Here is a 20,717-nt window from a genome sequence, read left to right as displayed (position 1 = left end):
CTATAATCTCTTCTAAATCAAACATTTGTTCATCTTTTTTCAAGAGGCCTGGTTTTTGCTTCTTCGAAACAGTTCAATAATTGACCCAAAAAGAAATATCTGGCATGACAATAACTAGTCAGTCTTGACCTAACAACAACTGTCACGTTGTTCTTTCTGCGCATGTTTGGCCCAGTGTTCGGATTTCTTTACCTAAATATATGCAATGCTTAGTATTGAAGGTTCCCACTTGTACCTCTAGCTGTATTAGGCTCTACCTATAGAAGATTCAAGTATTAATATGAATATTTAAAATTTTTGTGTAGCTTACTAATTTCTAATGTTTTTTTTTTGTTCAAACAAATAATTTCTAATGTTGATAACAGGTATTTAACAATTTCTTGCACAAAGAGTATGGAGGACCCGGAACACTGTTGGTGGAACCTTTCACTGATATGTTTGTTGCTCTAAAGGAGAAGAAATTACCTGGAGCACCTGTGGCTGCACGGGCATCCTTGTTATGGGCCCAAAATTATGTTGATCATGATTGGGAGGTTTGGAACTCAAACTCACGCTGGTGATTTCCTCAACATAATTCATAACATTTTTTCAAATTATCATCATGTTGTACTGTGGTAACTGATCAAGTTTGGAATTTGTATAAAATAGTTGAGTGAAAGACCTAATTTCATATCAAAACATTTCTTGTAATACAATGTAGAACCTGGTGCTCTTATGAACTCAGAAGCTATACAGATGTTTTATTTCTTGAAACAGATTTCAATTTGGGAGCTGTGATTGCAAATAGAAATCTTGGTAGCCACCTTCATTCATTTGGTGAATTTCTATCTTCCATTTTTTTGGGGTTTCATCATGAAGAGCATCATTAAATGAAAGAGGCAGTTTGCCATTCTCAAAAGCCAATCTGCAACTTGCAAATGAAACCTGAAAACATCACTATCAGCTTCCAGCCTCAGAGATGCTCTGTAATGAGGGCCGCCATAATTTTGATCTTAATGCAGCAGCATTCACGGGTGTTGCCCTTGAGCGTTGTCTTTCATGCTTTATCACCTGGAAATTTTAGCCATAAGTGCGTTAAGTATTTAGGAATGAGAATGAAAGATCTAATTGAACATGGAAAACTATTTCTACTGATATGTGTCAGTATTCTGTTTCTATTCTACTGCAGACGGAGACTTTGTCTAATATTTTGCATTATCCTGTAGAGGTGGTTCTGTCTCTCATATGATTATCATGCTTAGCTTATAGTGCCACAGAGCCAGAGAGTATAAATAGTGTCTGAGGAGCCTCATTCACAGATTGCTTAGCTGGGAAGAACATATATGAAAGATGAATGACCCAAATATTCTCTGCAATTTTATTGTTTGGAGATTTGGAAAAAACATTTCCAACATGTAACTCGTTAGTATACTTGCGTCTCTCTAACGGCTTGGGTTTGGTGCTATGCCGAGAAATTAATTATATTCGTATGAAAACAAGTGCATCAAGTTGCACATGGCAACGAGTTTTCCATACCAGAGAACTTGGGGTTATAACTTGTGAATTAAAATCAAATAAACTAGTGAGACATACTTGGTAGGTCTTCTCCGCGTCAGACTTTCCTCCTGACTCAGGTCCTGAACTTTGATTCTCTTGTCCATGCTGCAACTTTTCATTTGAATCCAGCTGCTGCCTTTTCATTTTGGCATATTTCTTTGCCTTCAAGACCTTCATGACCTCTGCAGCCCCAGGAAATAAGAATAAGATTCTTAATCAAAACAAAGAAATATATGAACGCCTAGGGCCAAAAATCTCATCATCTTCTAACAAAGACGATGATGAACTATATATATGGTACCTTGAGAAGTGATAAGCCGGTAGGCATGGCCAAGGGCAAGAGTATCGCTCGGCCGGAGAAGCTTAACACGGGTGAAACGTACGGTCTTTTCATGTTGATTCTCTTCCGCGGGCTCAGGCAACGGAATGATGAGAGAAACATAATGACCTGGATTCATTCTCATCACTTCGCTTGCCGGGATAGGCCAATATAACCTCTCTATCCTCCCACATGGATGCTGTATGACCAACGCCGCAGCATCTATGGCTTGACAATTCCCCATCTCTACTCTTTCTCTCTTTGCGGAAAGAGCTAGAAGATTGAAAGATAAGGACGAAGGAAGGAAGGAGGTTAAGTAAGCAGCAGTCTCTTTCCGTATTGCTCCCCACCACCCTACGGATATAGTAATAAGAGTCTCACTCAAGCAGGCCGTCCCTCATTTCCCAACTAACTTATTCTACGTTAGGTCAATTCACATCAAATTGACATTCAAAACGGCAAGTTTGTGTATATATATGCAAATAAAAATGCACATTTAACATAAACAATAGTGGTGGTTATCAAATTATGGAAGCATTAATTTATGTTGATTACATCCTTAAACACTTGAGGCAGGCAGGCCCGCCCAATGGGCACCAGCACGAGCTCCACGTGGAAAATTGTCAGGAGTTGGGGACTTGGACTGGCCTGGCTCGGCGGTGTCGACGGGGTCAAGGGTTGAACTTGCAGATAGGGTTCTATGATCTTAGTGTCTAATAAAAAATATAATAATAGCCCTAACCAAAGGTTCTCAACTAAGCATGCGTGCGAGGGAGATTCCTTTGGCTGGACAATGACACCCCACCGCCTTATCCGCGTTATGCTATGCCTACCACTTTGCCCTTTAGGCTTTCATCCAATGCCTGGTTTTGATTGCCCCTCAACTTTTACCAAAACAAAAAGACAAAGGTAAACTTTGAATCTTCTCCTAGTAACTTCATTCTTATCCACTTCTAAACTCTGCCTTGCTCTTCTCCAATGGGTAGTATTTTCTGTAAAAGCATTTTAAAATAAACTAACAATTGGCACACTGATTAATGTAGAGCAGAGAGAGTCTATGACAACGTGCGCTTTTCTTAATTCGCGATCTTCCGCTTTGAAAATATTATTATTTCCCAGAGAAGTTAGAAGCACCCCACTTTCCTGGGTGGATTATCGAAAAAATTAAGCACAACTTTTACTAAAGTTCCAAAGGCCAAGGCAATTCAAGTAAAACTCAAATTAGTCACATATCTTAGCATATATATATAATAATAATAATAATAATAATAATAAAGCAAGCCAAGCCAGATCGTTCTTATTTGAAACACTAGCTAGGGTCTAGGGGGTTGGGGGTTGTTCGTTGGTGGATGCAGGGAGTATGAGGTAAGTGAAGTGGAAGGAAACAAATCATTAATCCCTTTGCAATAAATTAGTGAAGAACACAGCACAGGTAATACCCACCAACACACACACACACACACACATATATATATATTCCTGAATAAAACAAAATTAATATACGCTATTTACTATTTAGCACCAAAGCGGCTACATGTGTCCCGTTGGACAATGTCCAACCTCTTTTGCCGGTTCCTTATCACTCCTAGCATGCCCCTTACGTTACTAGTTATAAAATTATTATGTATTCTTTTGATCAAGTGAAAAGGCTTTTCTTCAATGATGCTATTGTCATCCTCAACCCCCCACACCCCCCCCCCCCCCCCCCCCCCCCCCCTCCCCCCCCCTCCTCTTTTCTTTTTTTTACCAAATTAAATGTTACACTACAAGAAAATTAGACATTAGCATAAAAATCAATATAGCTATTGGAGATTAATTTGGAGGCAAATTCCCATCAATAGCAATAGAAAGACCGAGATGAGTGAATTGTCAAATGCTAAACATTTATAAAAATGAACCCAATGCCCGAGTGTTTCTTTTCTTCCTATCATATAGTTTTTAATAACCAATTTATTGTTGTTGGGTTAAGAGCAAAGACTGTGTTCTCAGATAGGAAAGAGACAATAATCTGTCTGAGGATCTTTGACTATTGTAAATCTGGTTCAGCTTAAACTATTTGAATCCCAAAGTTTGAAATATATACATATGTTCACATGTATGTGTAAACATCTTGGATTAATGTCAGTCCATGTATGCCATGTGAGGTGTTGGGGATCCCTGGTTCACATATTAAATGCTGAATGTACTATTTCTTGTTCAAACGTGACTCTTGTAGGGGACTACAACCCTCCCTAATTTAAAACTTGAAAGCCTCCTTTACTTGTTATGGCTTTGGGGAAAGGCCAACCATTAAATTAAAAATACTGGCTGGATTTCTTATTTCCTTGTTTGTTAGAGGACAGCATTACAAAAAAAAACAAAACAACTGTGGTGGATGGAATTCAGCCGCTACAATGTTCATAAATTAGACCCTTGTGGGGGCAGGAAATTTAGGTCCTGTATGTCTGTATCTTGCCTCTTAAACATTCTAATTATAATTTCTAAAAATTAAAGCTTCCTCCCACCAAACAATTCAGGCTGGGGGTTCTGGTTTGTGGGGCTATTGTTCTTTTTTCCTGTTGTGAAGGACATTATTATTTAAAAGTTGCTTTCTCTACATTCTTCTCCCACCCCTATAATTACAAAGCAATAACTATCAATTTAAGAGTAGTCTGATTTAAAAGAATGTCTGTACACGAAGATTATTGCTCAAGTGTTCAAGTCTAAACGACAATATAGGCAAAAAAACAAAATGAAAATGAATTGAACTTATTCAAGTTGGAGGAAGTTCATGTACTGTACAATGTATTCTAATTTCAACCTTTAAAAATGTGTCTTGGAACTAGATTTACCACATAAAGAGTACAGCCAAATCTAGAACCATTCTAAGAGATTTTTATTTGACGATATCTTGCTTGTTAGTATTGATATGGTTATACTGCAAGAGGCTAAGAAATTATTGTTTAGGCAATTTGATATGAAAGATCTTGAAAAAAATATTTTTCGTCTTTAGATTTAAAATTTATAAAGTTAATTCTTGTCACTTGTTGGGACTCTCTCAATATGTATATATTGATTGTGTATTAGATAGATTTTCTATGTACTAATTGTTAAAGGTGATAAATTGAGCTTGACACAATATCTTAAAAATGATGTTGAGAAGGAATTTTTGAAAGGAGTTTCATTTGTTAGTGCAATAGGGAGCCTAATGCAATCTCAAGTGTGCACAAGGCCTTGCAATATTGCTTTTGCAGTAAGTCTTTTGGAAAGATATTCATCTAATCTCGATAAAAATAATTAGAAAGTTGTAAAGAATGTGATGAGATTTTTGAAGAGGATTTAGGGTTACAGGCTAGTTTACCAAAAAATTGAAGACTTTAAGTTGGTGGATTAAATGGATTCTGACTTTACTAGCTATTCAGATGATAAGAAGTCCACATTAGGAAATGGTTTTATGCTAGCAGATGGTGCAATATCTTGCGACATTATTAGATTTTTCTAAATAATTAAAGTATGGACTTATATTATTTTCATTTATTTTATCTTTTATCAAAATCAGATCAAGTTAATTTGATATTGGTGAAGAGATAATATTTAGACCTAGCATATTTGGATACGACACGTTAACACGACACGAGAAGACATGGGATTAAATAGGTTTGGCTTTAGTCTTAACTTGTTTTATATCTAATCGTGTCTAGCACGTTTAAGACACGAAAATTTTCATGTTTTAAACATGTCAGACATGACAAACACATTTACAACACGTTTACTTAATCGTGTTATCTTGTTTAAATGTGTATACGTAACATGTTTATTAACCTATTAAAAATTATTAATTAAAGACTATTTTAACCTTATATAAGTAATTTTAAGTAATTATTTTAATAAGTTTTTTTTTTAATTTTATAAAGGTAATAATGTAATTATACATGCCCAAATCCTAATTTTTAACTTTTAGTTATCATTTTGGATTGCCTCACGCATGGTGCACTAGATCTTTCTTCACTCCTTCAGTCAGCAAACTTTCTTCTCTTCTTCAATTATTTTTCTTCTTCAATTCTTTTTCTTCTTTTCCCTTTCACTTCAGCAGTTTCAAATAGAGAGTGTTGAGATGTTTCTTCTTCTTTAATTCTTTATTGGAGATTCAAGAAATCTTTATAGATTAGGAAGATTCAAGAAATCTCTTTAAATTGGGTGATTCTGAATCGATAAATCCTCTTGTTCTCCTTGCATCTGTGATTGTGCTCTTTCTCTTTTCCATATCAATATTACCCATTTGCTGAAATAGAGATAAGCAGTTATTTTTTTTTGAAAAGTGTTTTTTCATTCATCCATTACCAGATGTGTCATAACAAGTCTTTAGCTTTAGTGGTAGAAGACTTCAAACGGCATTAATTTTGGTATGGGCAAGTGAATAGTACATTAACAAAAATTTACACTGCACAAAAGCCATTAAGAATGAGTACACTTTTTCTACCTCTATACAACAGAACAAAAACATATTAATAAACTAACTAACAAGAAGAGCTCTCATTAGGCCCTCGTAAACAAGGTACCTCTAGCTCTACACATTGTAAAACAAAACTAGATACTTGCTACAAATTGTAAAACAAAGCTAGATACTTGCTACAAAACAAAAATTAGAACCCAATAGAAAATTGAAGCAAAACCAACATAACAACTCAATTGTTCTTTGAATGCAACAATCATAAACCATTAACGTGCCCCTTATTCGCCTCTACTCATCAACCTTAATTTTAGTGTTGACTCAAACCAGCGACTCATTGCTTCTTTTCCACTTTGCACCCAACTACTCATGTTCCTTGGACTAACTCAAATGTCGTGTCTAGCTACTCTAGCTCTCAACCTCTGTTCTATAGCAATAATCCTTTAAATCACCTCATCCTTCCTTTCCTTGAGATTCAGTTTCAACTTTTTAGTTAATTCCCAAATTTCCTCTGTTTCCTTTCTAATTGCCAAATATCTTAACCTTAAGTCTAAATCAAAGATTGTATCTTGCCTTGCTAATCTTTATCTAAATTTGTGTACCCCATATCGTGCTTTGTTCGATACATTGCTTGACTACAATCATGAATCTCATCTTCTCTCCCCAAACCTCTCTTACCTGGTTTGAGCACCACTTGTTTGCTTTCATTTACAAACTCTAGGCCTACTCCTTTATTCCCATGAGGTGTCTTTTTTGATAATTTTGGGCTCTTCATGGTTAAAGTTAATTTTGACAGATTGTGTTTTGAATGGAAAAGAGTGAAATCTTTATCCAATATAAAAATATGGTAAGTAGTTATTAGTTGAAGCAAAAATATGGGTTCCATGAATCTTTTCCCTGGTTTTTCTTTTTAAGTGAACAAAATCTTATAAAAAATGAAAAAAAAGAGAAATAGTGTACAGTTAGCTACTCTTTCTCTTAATTTGCTCTTGTTGTTAATTTTGCATTTTGAGGTTTGAGAATGTTATATTTCTTTAGTTTTTTTTTTTTGGTAATTTTTGTTTATAGCCTTGAGATGTTGAAAAGTAATGGACTCTATTAGTTCGAATGAAAAATGATTTGACTCATTTTTGGTGACATTTAATATATAATCTGAAAATATCAATATTTCTAATGTTATTTATGTTGTTGATATTTGCAAATGGAATATGACAATATCCATGTTTCTTTTGAATCAAATGTTCATTTTCTGAAGGAATCTGATGATTATGTACAAATTGATCAGATGGGAGAAATAGATGAAAAGAAGCCATGCCAACCCATAAAACGAAAATTAACTTCAAAGATTTGGACATTCTTTGAACGTTTGCCAAATAAGAACTTAAGTGATGGAAAACCAAAAGCAAAATGCAAGCTTTATGGGTATATTTATAATTATGAAAGTAAGTATGGGATAGGTAATTTGAAACACCATAATGATAGTTGTGTTAGGAAAGACACACGTGATATAGGTCAAATGATTATTTCTATGGAATATAATTCAATGTTAATGAGGTCTGCAAAGTTTGATCCTGAAAAGTTTCAGGAATTAGTCGTAGCTGCAGTTGTGATGCATAATTTGCCTTTATCATTTGTGGAGTATACTGGCATTAGGTCTATGTTATCTTATTTGGGTGAAAATGTTATTCTGATATCTAAGAATACTGTTAAAGCTTATATGATTAAGATGCATAGAAAAGAAAAATGTTGTATATGTGTCTTACTACTCATTTTGTTGACAAAAATTGGATTCTACAAAAAAGAGTCTTGAATTTTTCCTTTATGCCACCTCCATACAATGGTGTTGCTTTGAGTGAAAAGATTTATGCATTGTTAGTTGAATAGGGAATTGAAAGTAAATTGTTGTCAATAAAATTGGATAATACTTCTTCAAATTATACTTTTGTTGATTTGTTGAAAGTGCAATTGAAAGTGAGAAAACAACTTTTAGGAGACAAGTGTTTTTATATAAGATATTATGCTCATAGACTTAATTTGATTGTGCAAGATGGTTTGAAAAAAGTTGATAGTGCGATCCAAAAAGTAAGGGAAAGTATTAAGTATGTGAAAAGTTCTCAAGCGAGAAAACAAAAGTTTTTAGAGTGTATGAGCCTAGTGAATTTGAATGCAAAAAAGGGCTTAAAACAAGATATTCCAACTAGGTGGGACTTCACATTTCTCATGCTTGAAAGTGTAATTTATTTTCTCTTGGCCATTTCTCATTTGGAAATTAGTGATTCAAATTTTAAGCATTCTCCATCTAGAGATGAGTGGGATAGAATTGAGAAACTTAGCAAATTCTTAAATGTATTTTATGAGATTATTTGTGTGTTTTCCTGAACAAAGTATCCCACAGCCGACTTGTACTTTCCTTTGATATTCATGGCACGCATGACCCTACAAGAACATATGAGTGGAAATGATGTGTATTTGAAAAATATGGCTACTCAAATATTTGTTAAGTTTAAGAAGTATTGGTCTGAATTTAGTTTGATTTTAGCTATAGCTGTGATATTTGATCCTCAGTACAAGATTCAATTTGTAGAATGGAGTTACACAAAGCTTTATGGGAGTAATTCAGTTGAATTTAAAAAGGTTAAAGATCATTTATTTGCCCTTTATGATGAATATTCTGTCAAGGTTTTAATACTCCATCTTCTTTAAATGACATACCTTTTGATGGGAAAAAGGTGCAAAGGGAAAAATCGAGTTCTTGAAGATATTTTTTTTATTTTTTAAGTATTATTTGTTACTAAATTTAATTTTCTTTTGTTGTTTTTTATTTTAATATTTTTTAATTGGTTTGGTTTTATTAATTAGGGGTTTGATAATTTTCAACGTGAGTTTGGGCTACCAAGAACAAATCTCAACTTGAGCAATATTTGGATGAACAAAGGATTGAAACGACAATTGAATTGGATATTTTACAATTTTGAAAAACAAATCAGTTTTGTTATCCTAAGGTTTCTACTATGGCTCAAGATATCTTGGCCATTCTTGTATCGACAGTGACTTCCGAGTATGCTTTTAGTGTTGGCGATAAAGTTCTTGATCAATATTGGAGCTCACTTAAACCAGACATTGTGGAGGTAATTTTATGTTATAAGGATTAGCTATTTGCGGAAATTGGTAATACATTCTTTCATTTAGTTTTGGTTATGTTTCTTGTGTTTAAATACATGATTAGAGTAAATTTGATTTATTTAATTATTTTTAATAAATTTTTTTATATTGTAGCATATGTAGAAATAGATATGAACAATCTTACCATGGATGTCATGAATTAAGAAATTAGTCAGGAAGAAACGTCATCAGCCGAATGCTCTAATACTATTGATGTCGATTAATCATCAATGAAAGGTAATGCTTTGAGCTAAATTTTACATTTTATTTAACTTTTTCTATTTTGATTTAATTTTATTAATATATTGTTTTCATTTTATTATTAGGTTTTGTGAGTCGGAATGATGTGACATTGGCGAACAAGTTTTCGATTTTGATTTGTTCATGGTTAATGATGTGGTTAATGATATGCATTTAATTACGTTTGAAAATTATGAATGATTTTTTATATTATTAGTATTTGAAGGTTAGGTGTTAATGATGTATTTTATCATATTATATGATAATGAATTTTATGTATGTTATTTATGTTAAATTTTATTATATTTGATGTTATTATTAATTTTGTTTTGTTGTAATTATTTTTATAATTATAGATTTTAAATTTAAATAATAAAATTATATTTAATTATAAATATTTTTATTTAATCGTGTTAAACGTGTTATTAATCGTGTCGTGTTGTTTATTGACACGTTTAATAAACGTGTTAATTGTGTTGTGTTATTTTACATGGTTATTAAATGTATGTGTACATGTTTTAAATTTAAGACACGAATATTAATCGTATCGTGCTCGTGTGTAATCTTAACGTGTTTTGTGTCTAATCGTATCTTACATGTTTAAGACACGAAAACACGAATTGCCAAGTCTAATAATATTATAGTTCATAATATTATCTAATAAAGGGAATTAAACTCTAATATTATATTGGCTTAATAATTTAGGTTTATATAAAAAAACTCTAAATCCTATGATGGTGGAAATAGAGATACACCATATAAAGATAAAGTAAAGTCTCTTCTTTTATCTACAGAAAATATTAAAAAGCTCATCTATTAGAGAGTTATAGATTAAGAAGTCGGAAAGTCCTAGTACACTGAATCCAACAATTAATGTAACTAGTGTTGTTTTCATTATTAAATCATGAACAAAGAATAAGTATACTTTTACATTATAAAATTTAACTATTATAAATTTAGAATTAAGAATGAATTAATTGTATATAACACGACAGCGAAATCCCTTTGGTCAACTCTTGGGTGCCCCATTTTTATAATTAAAGTTTGTGCAAAATGACAAACGTGATCGTAATGTAATGAAATATTTAAAGTATATTCTTAACTTTTCACTTAGCAGTCCAACTATTATAGGTTTTTTTTCAACCGTAATAAAAATTTTTACAAAAATTAAATAACAAAATGATGCAAAATGGTTGGTAAAAGATGTATCTTTTGACTTATAGTAATAGTATTATATAGTGTTTTTTTTTTAAAAAAAAAAACTAGGCATTGCCATATGGAAAAGTGCTGACCTCATTGGTATATAATTCTTGCTCAAGACTTATTTCCTGTTTTCCAATTTTATCTTTTCCATTTTTGGTTTAAAATAATGATGAGGTTACTTTCAAAGATTTACTGGTAACAAGGTGGAAAGTAGACCAGACAATGGGATTTACATATCAGGGTAGAGGTATTATTTTGAAGGGAGCACAGCTCTTTTTAGTTTCACTGCCAATGAGATGGAGAACTTCAAGATAAAATAGCCTATGCATCCATATAGGGAAATAAATTACACTAAAATATAAAATGGCTCAAATTATTAAATTAGAATGTCAAACATGGGGGCTCACTAAGCTCCTTTGTTGCCATTGGATGTATAATTATGTTATGTAAACCTACAATATCTAAAAAAGTTATTGAATTATTAAAAAGAATTAAATTAACTTTTTATTTTTTAATAATATTTAAAAAATTTTATGTTTTTTTTATTTTCAATTAAACTTTTATATTTTTATTTTTAACTAAATAGGTATTTATGATTAACTGTTGACTAAATATTATTAGTTAAAATATTGCTTGTTATTTTTATGTCACGTGACATATTGACATATCATAACGAATGATGATATGACATGATAACATAGTTACGTGATATTTTCACCTTTTGTGTTAACAGTCACATAGGTATAAAATGACAAGTGATATTTTAACTAATAACAATTAACCAACCCTTAGTCATAAAGGTCTATTTGGTCTAAAATAAAAAACTAGAGACTTAATTAAACGAAGTAAAAAATAAAGATTTATTTTAAATGTTTTAATAATTCATAGATTTTTTAAAAGATTACGTTATCAATGAAATAAAAAAAATACAAGATGGAAGGAAGGTGAAAGCAAAAAAGATACCTCATGTTATCTACAATGTGCTAGCTATCACAAGCCCATGTTTCCAACCTAACTCCATCCAATTGCATTACATTGGTTCTAAGTCTACCTTGATCCTTGTATTTCTCATGAGAAGATCCAAGTTTGCTCTGGATATGTTTCATCCAAGTTTGCTCTGGATATGTTTCTAACCTTAAAGACATGCCTGAAGAGTGGTGGAAGATACATATTTATATATCTGAGACTTATCTCATCTCTTATTGATGTGGAATTCATAACATTTCACCCCACTCAATTGTGCAACACTCATGTTGCACTGGCTTTACAATATACTAGTTATCACGGGCATACGTTTCCCATATAACCCCACCCAATTACGTTGCACAGGCTCTTTACTCATAAAGAAGAGAGACTCTTACATTAGTCCAAGTCTTCTTGATCCTTGTATCTCTCATGGGAAGATCTAAGTCCAATCTAGATACATTTCCAAGCTAATTAAAAGACTACACTAGTCTAGTTTGAATCTATCTCAATCCTTATATCTTTTATGAGAAGATCTGAGTTTGCTTTGAATATGTTTCTAACCTAAAAAACATGCTTGACAGATAGTGGAAGGCTCATGTTTGTATACCTAAAACTCAATCCATCTCTTACTAATGTGGGATCCTTAAAATTTTACTCCACCTAATTGTGCAATGCCACTAGAAGCTGCTTTTGCATAGAAAGTAGGAAGTTCCTTTAGGAGAGGATTTTGAAATGTTATTCTGGAATCAAAGGATAACAAGACAAAATCATCTTCTTTTCCCCAAAGGTGATTTTGTTCCTTATGATTGAATATATTATAAATTTTCAAAAAAAATTAAATTGTGCAACGCCTTCGTTGCACCTGCTCTTTACTTATAAAAGAAAGAGACTCTTATACTAGCCCAAATCTACCTCAACTCTTGACTTCCTTGTGGGAGTCATAAATCAGTAAAGATCCCAATTTACTTTGATACCACTTGTCACGGGTCCATGTTTTGAATCTAAAAGACATGCTAGCTAGGTGGTAAAAGACACATATTTATATACTCAAAATCTATCACATCTCTTACTAGTATGAAATTTGTGACATTAATTAAGAAAATGAAAAGAACAAATATAAGATAGGACTAACAATAGCAATGAGAAAACCGATTATGTATTTTTCTTGATAGGCAAGATAATCATAATATTTATGGCATTTCTCTTGGCAATTTTACCAGTTCCTAACATTTCTTTTCAACAATTAGGGGTAACTTGGAAACAGTAAGTCTCTATATTACAATTTTTTGTTTCCTGTCCTTAAAATGGAAGCGAAAATTTGTAAATTTTATTTCCACTTACCATTTTCTCATGCACCCACGTCTCTTATTCCTACCGAATTAAGGACGATGCAAAGTGTGATATCGATCAAGCAAAGGTATATTCCCAACTAGCTTAATGGAGCATTTTGATGGTCCCTCTATATTATAACTAGATAGTGCAAAATTCGAGATGGTGGAAAACAGCCTTTTTAACTTCAAAATAGAATCCGCCTCTTTTTTTTGTCAAGGTAATAGAATCAGCCTTTTACTTTTTAAGAATACAAGCAAGATGGGAATGTCTTATAAATGAAGCCAGCCATACATATTGGACAATATATATAAATTATGTATCAAAAGTCTTAAATGGCACTCAACTCCCCTACCCAAAATAAAGTAGAATATTAATGGTACGTATTATTAGTTTGTTTGTTTTATTTACACTTGATAACACTTGATACGGTCAAATTATGTTATGGTATAAGGATAATACAATAATATCATTTCGCAACTTATCTAAATCATAATGCGGTCAACATGTAAGTGATGAGCTCGAGAAAGATCATTGTAATCAGAGCATATCAGCCACTTAAGTAAACTTTAAGCACCAAAGAATTAAAATTTAATGACTACTTCATGAAAACTTATGTAGACAGGTAGTGGAAGAGGGAGGAATATTAGACTTCATTTCATTTTTTTAATTTAAATCACACCAAACCCTTTTAAGTCTTGATATGAAACTCAATTTAAATGTGTTATTATAAATTAAAACAATTATGAATTTAATGAATCAAATCCTTTGAGCAAACTTTAAGCCTTTGTTTTCTTAAGGGTTATCATTTGAGGAAGTTTATAAGGGAAGAACAGATTTGATACTTTTTTATTGGAAAGAGACTTTGAATCTTAAATATTCAATCCTTTTAAGAATCAATGACATTAATTAGATCAATTAGTCTTAGTGGTTATCATAATTAAGTTAAAAGTCATACTACTTGTTCATCACCTTAATTTGTTCCAAATATTTATATTCTTTGATATAGCATGTGGTTATTGGATATATTCAGATGTAGTGTCTATTAATTCATGAGTAAATCTCAATTAAATCATAAATGAGATATTACAATGAAATCAATAATATGCTGTCACACCAAGTAAGATAAAAGTGTTGAAAAAAAAAAAGGTAAGATAAAAAGTATTTTCCTTGAGCATATAAATAGAGTATAAAAATATTATATGGTTTTCCTCCTTCTAGCGTGATTTAATTTCCTTTCATCCCACAGTATTAACAAGCCAATTGCGACACAGTATCACCTCTTGAGAATTAATTTTATGCTTTGTGGATGCCGAATCAAAGGTTGTTTAGAAATTAAACTTGTCGATATATATCACGAAGATCTAGCAATGGGGGGCGCTACTAGTTCAATTATGAAGCATAGCTATTGAATAATAAAACTTAAAAAAGAGTACGCCAATTATGCCCCATCCCTTGTGTTTGTTATGGCAGACTCTAGGGTTCTAGCCAGTATCAACTAGGAGCTGCGGCTCCTGTCTGACATGAGCATGAACTGTAAGTGCTGTCAGACAGTGAAATTGCCACAAGTTTCAACAGCATCGATGTTATCGTTAATAATTGTGACATTAGATATCTGTGGTTCAATACAATGAAGGTTTAAGGTATCTCGCTCCACTAAAATTTTTACTTTGTTTTGCTTTAGGCATTCATGTTTTGCTTTTGTTCTGGACGATATCAACTTTAAACATGACCAGCAACGTCATAATGTCTCTCGACCTTTTTCCCAAACAAAGATTACAATTGACGTTTACAGCCAAATTCATGCATATATATATATATATATATGATGGAAAAAGAGATCTCCACTTTTCTTTTCTTTTCTTTTCTTTTCTTCGGCCCTTTTCCATGACTGATGATTGCAATTGTTCCTTTGCATGCATGTGAAATTAGAGCTAATAGACATCTTTCATATGAATTATTGATTGGTTAGGCAACGACATGTCTTGAGTCAAGAGTATTCAGAAATTGACACCACGATACGTGGTGGTCTCCTTGTCACCTTGCGGTTCTGAATTGTATCTAATCAACACTTGGGGTTGCCCCACATTTCTGAGACATATCAAAGATTTATTATGACCTAATATATTTCTTAAGGGAATGGTTTCATAGCTGTCAATTCAGGAAAACCTAGCTAGGGTGACTCCACCATTGTTTTTTCCTTTGGACTTCCGCGTTTGACTATGTACAGGCAACCTGTTTCACCTGTACATTTCACTCAATTATTTTTAATACTAAAAACTAAACGTAAAACAGTGTTTTCTTATAACACGACATTATCTTGTGACGAAAATTTTTTATTAACTTTTCCAAAAGTTATGTTGGTTAAAGCTGGCACAACATGTCGTCCACCAGGTCTAGAGAGTGTTGGAAGAGTATCAGCTAGCGCCTTAATGGAACGTTATAAGTAATCATCAAATTTAGACAATGGTTGGCCGCAAAAACTAGACCTCTTTAATTATTTGAACTTGAAACTATTTCTATATTTAGATGGAATAATTGTTTTAGCATTATTTTTGTGACCAATTAAGCGATGATTGTTTATAAAATGCTGCATGTCTTTTAACTTTTAAGCAAGACATGGTGTTGACAGGCACATGAGATGCATAGGGCCTCAAGTTCCAGTCATCCTCTCCTCCCAGTCAGACGAGTTAATTTCAAACTCATGAAAAAAGAGATTAATTTGTAGAATTAAACCCTCAAAATGAATTCTGAAATTATATATTGTTTTGGAGTAAAGGTCAAAAAATATATGGAAACCATAGATTTAAGTGCTTTGTGTTGATAGGTGTCATGCTTGTTTATCTTGGTTCCTGGCAGCCTAAATTATTGGAGTACTAAATAGAAAGGTATAAACCTATTTGTTCCAAAAACTGTTCAGTTTTCTGAGATGAAAAAGGATCCGAGCTACACAAGTAATAAATATTAATTCCAAGTCTAACTGCTATTTCTTTGTATAGTTTAAATGTTGGTATGTAACCTAGTAGAGCAGAAGAAAATAAAGATAAAGCCAACAAGGAGAACAACAGGGAAGTACAATTGCAGCCTAGTGATTATGATATTGGCATACATTGAACGTTTTCGAAATTGAAAAGAGCCTAACAATTTGAAAGTATGGGCTCAAGGGATTTGCAATTGGGGAGAGAGCCCATGCAAACAAATCCTGGGCCATTATCCTGCTCACAAGTAGTTGGGGATTTGATGTTCGCAGGAGAGGAAAAGAAACGTTGCAGTTCAAAATGTGCTTATCGTGCAATGGAATTCACTTCACATGGATGCCTGACTGTGGATGACCACATTTGCCAAATGAGTAGCTGTCAGAATTTTAAGTATTCTTAAGGGAATGTTAAGTACTCAGACCATTTGAAGAGAGAAACTAGTAGAAAAAATGAAAGAAGATTACAATTGCATTAACAGTTTTTGGTATTGTGAAATACATGTTAAAGCAAATAGAAAGCAATAAAGAAGGGAAACACTTAAGCACTAAACGTGTGTGTTGTGGGTAGTTCCTTTACATCATGGCCGGTGGGCACACAACATGCAGCCACTAAGAGAAATAAAAGAAAAACAAAAACAAACTGAAAGCTACTCTAAACCAGCAACTTAGTGGCGTCATGTGGAGATTCGAACCCTGCTTCTAGCACCATATTCTGCAACTTGAGACCTCCATTTCAACAGCAGCTCCACGAAATGTGGGACATAATGGTCCTCGCCCGCTTGTATCTTGTTAATAGCCCATCAGAAAAAGACGGCTCCTCCTGGGACGGACGGATCCTCATCTTCCATGGACCAAACGATCAAACCGGGCATCTGACAATTTGAACTCTTTTTTAAGTTTTGATTGCAATTATGTGTTTTGGTCTTATCAGATTATGACTCTGCAAACTCTATTGGTGAGCAGATGAATCAAGAGGAAAACTAAACATCAACCATTGGCCCCTGGGACTATACAATAACTACAAAATGCAACTACCAGGGAAACCTGTAACATTTGAACGCGAGAATCTGCGGTGTTTCGGAGGATGGATTAGAGCTGTTGGTTGAGATATGGTCCATTGGGCCAAACAAGCCCAAATACTACTTCCAATTCTGTGGCTTTTGTCAAGACACCAAGCAACACCTTAGACATGATCATCCAAAACAACATATACACGCAATAAAGAGAGCTTTTCCTCATGCGCAGGCTCATCATGGACACACGCACGTGACATTTGGGAAAAAATCATATATAAAGAAACAGGATGTCCTAAATATTCTGCTTTCATGCTAAATCAATACCATAAGTATTTTGGGATTTAAGGGGATAGCTAAGTACCACTACAAGAACTGTGAATGAACATATTTGTTTGCGCCGCGTATGTTCGTTCATGCAGTTAAACAGTGGTGAAAAGGGAAACATCCATGTTCTAATGTGAGAACCACAATGATTAAAATGGACGAAATCCATGTTCTAATGATGTACTGGGAGCGCTTGACTTGAGCATCACTTGAAAACTCTCCCAAAGATCACACCGATGGGAAGAACTTGTTGAGATTGAAGGGCAAGCGATAGAACTCCTCGCTTCTTGTATCTGTTCTGAACGATCGGAACCTGTCCCACCAGTGCATGCCACGATCCTTCCTAGTCGTACTGTCTTTCCGGTGCAATGTGACATCAAGGATCATCGCCAATAAACCAGCAACAAATGCCTCAGATGAGAATGGCACGTTTATCATGTCATTGAACTGCCAAAAGGAGATTTAAAGTTAAAAAGAATCACTTGTTCTGTCCAAGGGGTTCGAAATTGAGTCGTGAAAAAGGAAAAAATGAATGAGAGAGTTACCCATCTGGCTCCAGTGTGAACTGGACCATAACCATTAACTGCTGTGTACTCGTTGAAGTACTGTGGTATGGACAAACCCATGAAAACAGAGAAACCTAATATAAACTTCGTTCTGAAGCTGTTTAAATTACAGAATTGAAGGAAGCCGAGTCCCGCAGAACCTGAACATATAATTAGAAAAATGTTGAATTACTTTAATCTTGAAGGGAGCAGCCAAAATAAGCTGATTCAAACAGGACTTACCCACATACGCAAAGAAAAGACAATATAAAGCTGCAATAATTGGAGATGGTATTGAAGCAAACACAGCTCCAAATTTTCCTGATCAAGAATGGATGTTAGACGCATATGAGAGAGAGATAGATAGAGAGAGAGATTGCCATTTGAAACTGACCAAGAATGGAGAAGAAGATCATGAACCCTGCAGATATCTGGACAACTCTTCGACTGCCTACACGTGTCAGTGCCAACAAACCAGCATTCTCACTACATCAAATGCAAGGAAAGTTTATGTGACTTCTCTCATTTTCGAGAAAAGGAAAAGAAAAAAGCATAATACAAAGAATCAATGTTCACAAGTAGTTGATAAACAAATATTATTTTCTTGTACGTGGCTAATTTCACACAAGAATCTTACACAGAAACAGACGATCCATTCCCAGTTCCAAATATCCCAGAGAAGAGAATGCCAACTCCCTTGGATTAAAACAAAACAAGGCGAATTACAAGGGGAATTGAAAAGAAAATGAAAAAACCAGCATCAAATGAACCTGCAGTTACAGATGTTTACAACTTTAGGCATGGCTTATCGAGTGATATCTTTCAGACCAAGAATATTAGTGAAATAAAGGTTTAAGTCCATATAAAAGTCATTTTGGTGAAGCTTTACACCCAGGCATCTATAATCTGTACTCTAACATGTTTGACTGTCAAGCAACTTGATTTGTACTTTTGCCATTTATAGAAATTTATCCTTTTATGACCACATATACATGTATAAAGGTAATCGATCATAAAACTTTTTACCTGCCAACCAATACCACGGCTAAGAATGGAAGGGGGCAATGGAGTTGCACTTGCATATCTTGAAACGGCAATGAAGACACCAGTAGACTGTTTAATCATAAGCACATTAGAGCAAAGAACATTTCACGATTATAAGCAAGGCTGCACTGGCTAAGAAATGAGTTCTTTCAAATTTAGCAGACAATTTCATCTTTATACACTAAATATTGCATTAAGATATAGCTTTTTCCAATGGTGTTAAAAATAGGGTTATGAGCAGAAAAGAGTTACCAGTACAATCAATTAAATGATTATAGATTATCATCTCATTTGTCATCAAACTAGTGTACAAACTGAAACCATATGCTGCAAGTATTCAGACAATAAATACACATGAATAGCCAAAAATTTTGAAATGGTAACCCAGATTATAAACACAAGTAGCATACCTCTACTAGAGCAACAAATGAAGCTGCCATCATAGCAAAAGCTTCACCAGCATCAAATGAGGGAGCTCCCCATTGAAAAGGATATGGGACTCTTATCCTGTTCACAAGTGTTGTATAATAACAATGAGCAATGATCAATTAAAAGTGCATTCTCATTCTTAGACACAGCAACACACACAAGCTTCAAGTATCCATCAAAAGAATAATGAATGCCTCAGATAATTAAGATAATTTTTTATGCATTGAACTTATGACAACTTTAAGGGAAATGCTTTTTGGTCAAAAAGCCACAATTTTTTAGGCAATTTGATAACTGCTAGGATCCATATCACAATAGGATCATATTGTCTTGGGAAGGAACAAACATAAGTGCCTTACCAAGGGGCAGCGCCTATAATCCCAGCACGATCAGTTCGGCAGCTCAGTTGAGTTTTAGGTCCTGTGTTCTTATATGCCCCACCAACAGTAAGCAGGTGAGCGTAAATCCAAACAATCACAACTGAGAATATGACAGCAAAGCGGTCAAACACATGCCGCTCCCCATGTATCATATGAGGTATATACTGCAAAAACTCACCCAGGTGATTGTTACTATTTAACAAATTTTTCATGTAAGGTCAAGTATTGACCTTCTCTGGTGTCACTACTGCTGCAAAAAGAAAGATGTATCTGCCAATCAACAGAAAAAATTACCTGTGAAAAGATTAAGAGAAGGATGATCTGTGGTAGTCCAATCTCTATGCATTTGGCAAGCTACAAAACAAATAGCCAGACTTAAGAAAAGAAAATGAGCAAGAATGTGGAGCAGTTTTATATGAAATATTCATTCCACTGGAAGACATTCATACATACCACAGGAAAACCAAATTCATAGAGCCCAAAGCCAGACAGAGCAACCAGGGGAACAGCAGACAGGGGACTTAAGAACCTGGAAAAGCATTGAAAGATATAAAATCTAACAGAACAGTTTTTAGGGAGCTATAAAAGAAACCGCAGCTAATCTCCAATTAAACACGTTTATGACTGGGTTTGGAACGAAATATGGTGGCGTGTGTATTAAATTGAACATGCCAATTGAATATAGTAGTCTCACAGTAACTTGCATTTTGCCTACAACCAAAGAAGCCTAACTTGACAAGCCCAAAAAGCATGCAAATTAAAGATTATTTAATCAACATCATCATACAAAACCTTCTTTCTTCTTGAAGAGTAGCACA

At 33.8% G+C, this 20,717-nt stretch overlaps 2 protein-coding genes across 2 annotated transcripts; both read right to left on the bottom strand.

Annotated features, from left to right (window-relative positions):
* Nucleotides 1-648: 648 nt before the first annotated feature.
* Nucleotides 649-2,400, bottom strand: LOC110423178 (D-ribose-binding periplasmic protein). Its single transcript, XM_021437330.2, has 3 exons — nucleotides 1,838-2,400; nucleotides 1,573-1,718; nucleotides 649-1,050 (listed from the first exon to the last, which is right to left on the bottom strand). Exons 1-3 carry the CDS (start codon nucleotides 2,097-2,099, stop codon nucleotides 940-942), a joined length of 519 nt encoding a protein of 172 aa, XP_021293005.1. The 5' UTR covers nucleotides 2,100-2,400; the 3' UTR covers nucleotides 649-939.
* Nucleotides 2,401-17,433: 15,033 nt separating this feature from the next.
* On the bottom strand, nucleotides 17,434-20,508 carry NAT8 (nucleobase-ascorbate transporter 8). The gene is made up of 10 exons (XM_021437719.2): nucleotides 20,353-20,508; nucleotides 20,194-20,253; nucleotides 19,879-20,063; nucleotides 19,501-19,597; nucleotides 19,073-19,159; nucleotides 18,684-18,742; nucleotides 18,441-18,532; nucleotides 18,290-18,367; nucleotides 18,047-18,207; nucleotides 17,434-17,948 (listed from the first exon to the last, which is right to left on the bottom strand). The coding sequence occupies exons 3-10, from the start codon at nucleotides 20,049-20,051 to the stop codon at nucleotides 17,730-17,732; spliced, it is 966 nt and encodes a 321-aa protein (XP_021293394.2). The 5' UTR covers nucleotides 20,052-20,063; nucleotides 20,194-20,253; nucleotides 20,353-20,508; the 3' UTR covers nucleotides 17,434-17,729.
* Between the last annotated feature and the right edge of the window lie 209 nt (nucleotides 20,509-20,717).

The sequence above is a fragment of the Theobroma umbraticum genome, unplaced genomic scaffold (genome assembly GCF_002168275.2).
Source record: "Theobroma umbraticum cultivar Fairchild unplaced genomic scaffold, ASM216827v3 scaffold_20.0, whole genome shotgun sequence".
NCBI lineage: Eukaryota > Viridiplantae > Streptophyta > Magnoliopsida > Malvales > Malvaceae > Theobroma > Theobroma umbraticum.
Note: the sequence above shows the minus strand (reverse complement) of the source record. Positions and strands in the feature narration are given on the sequence as shown.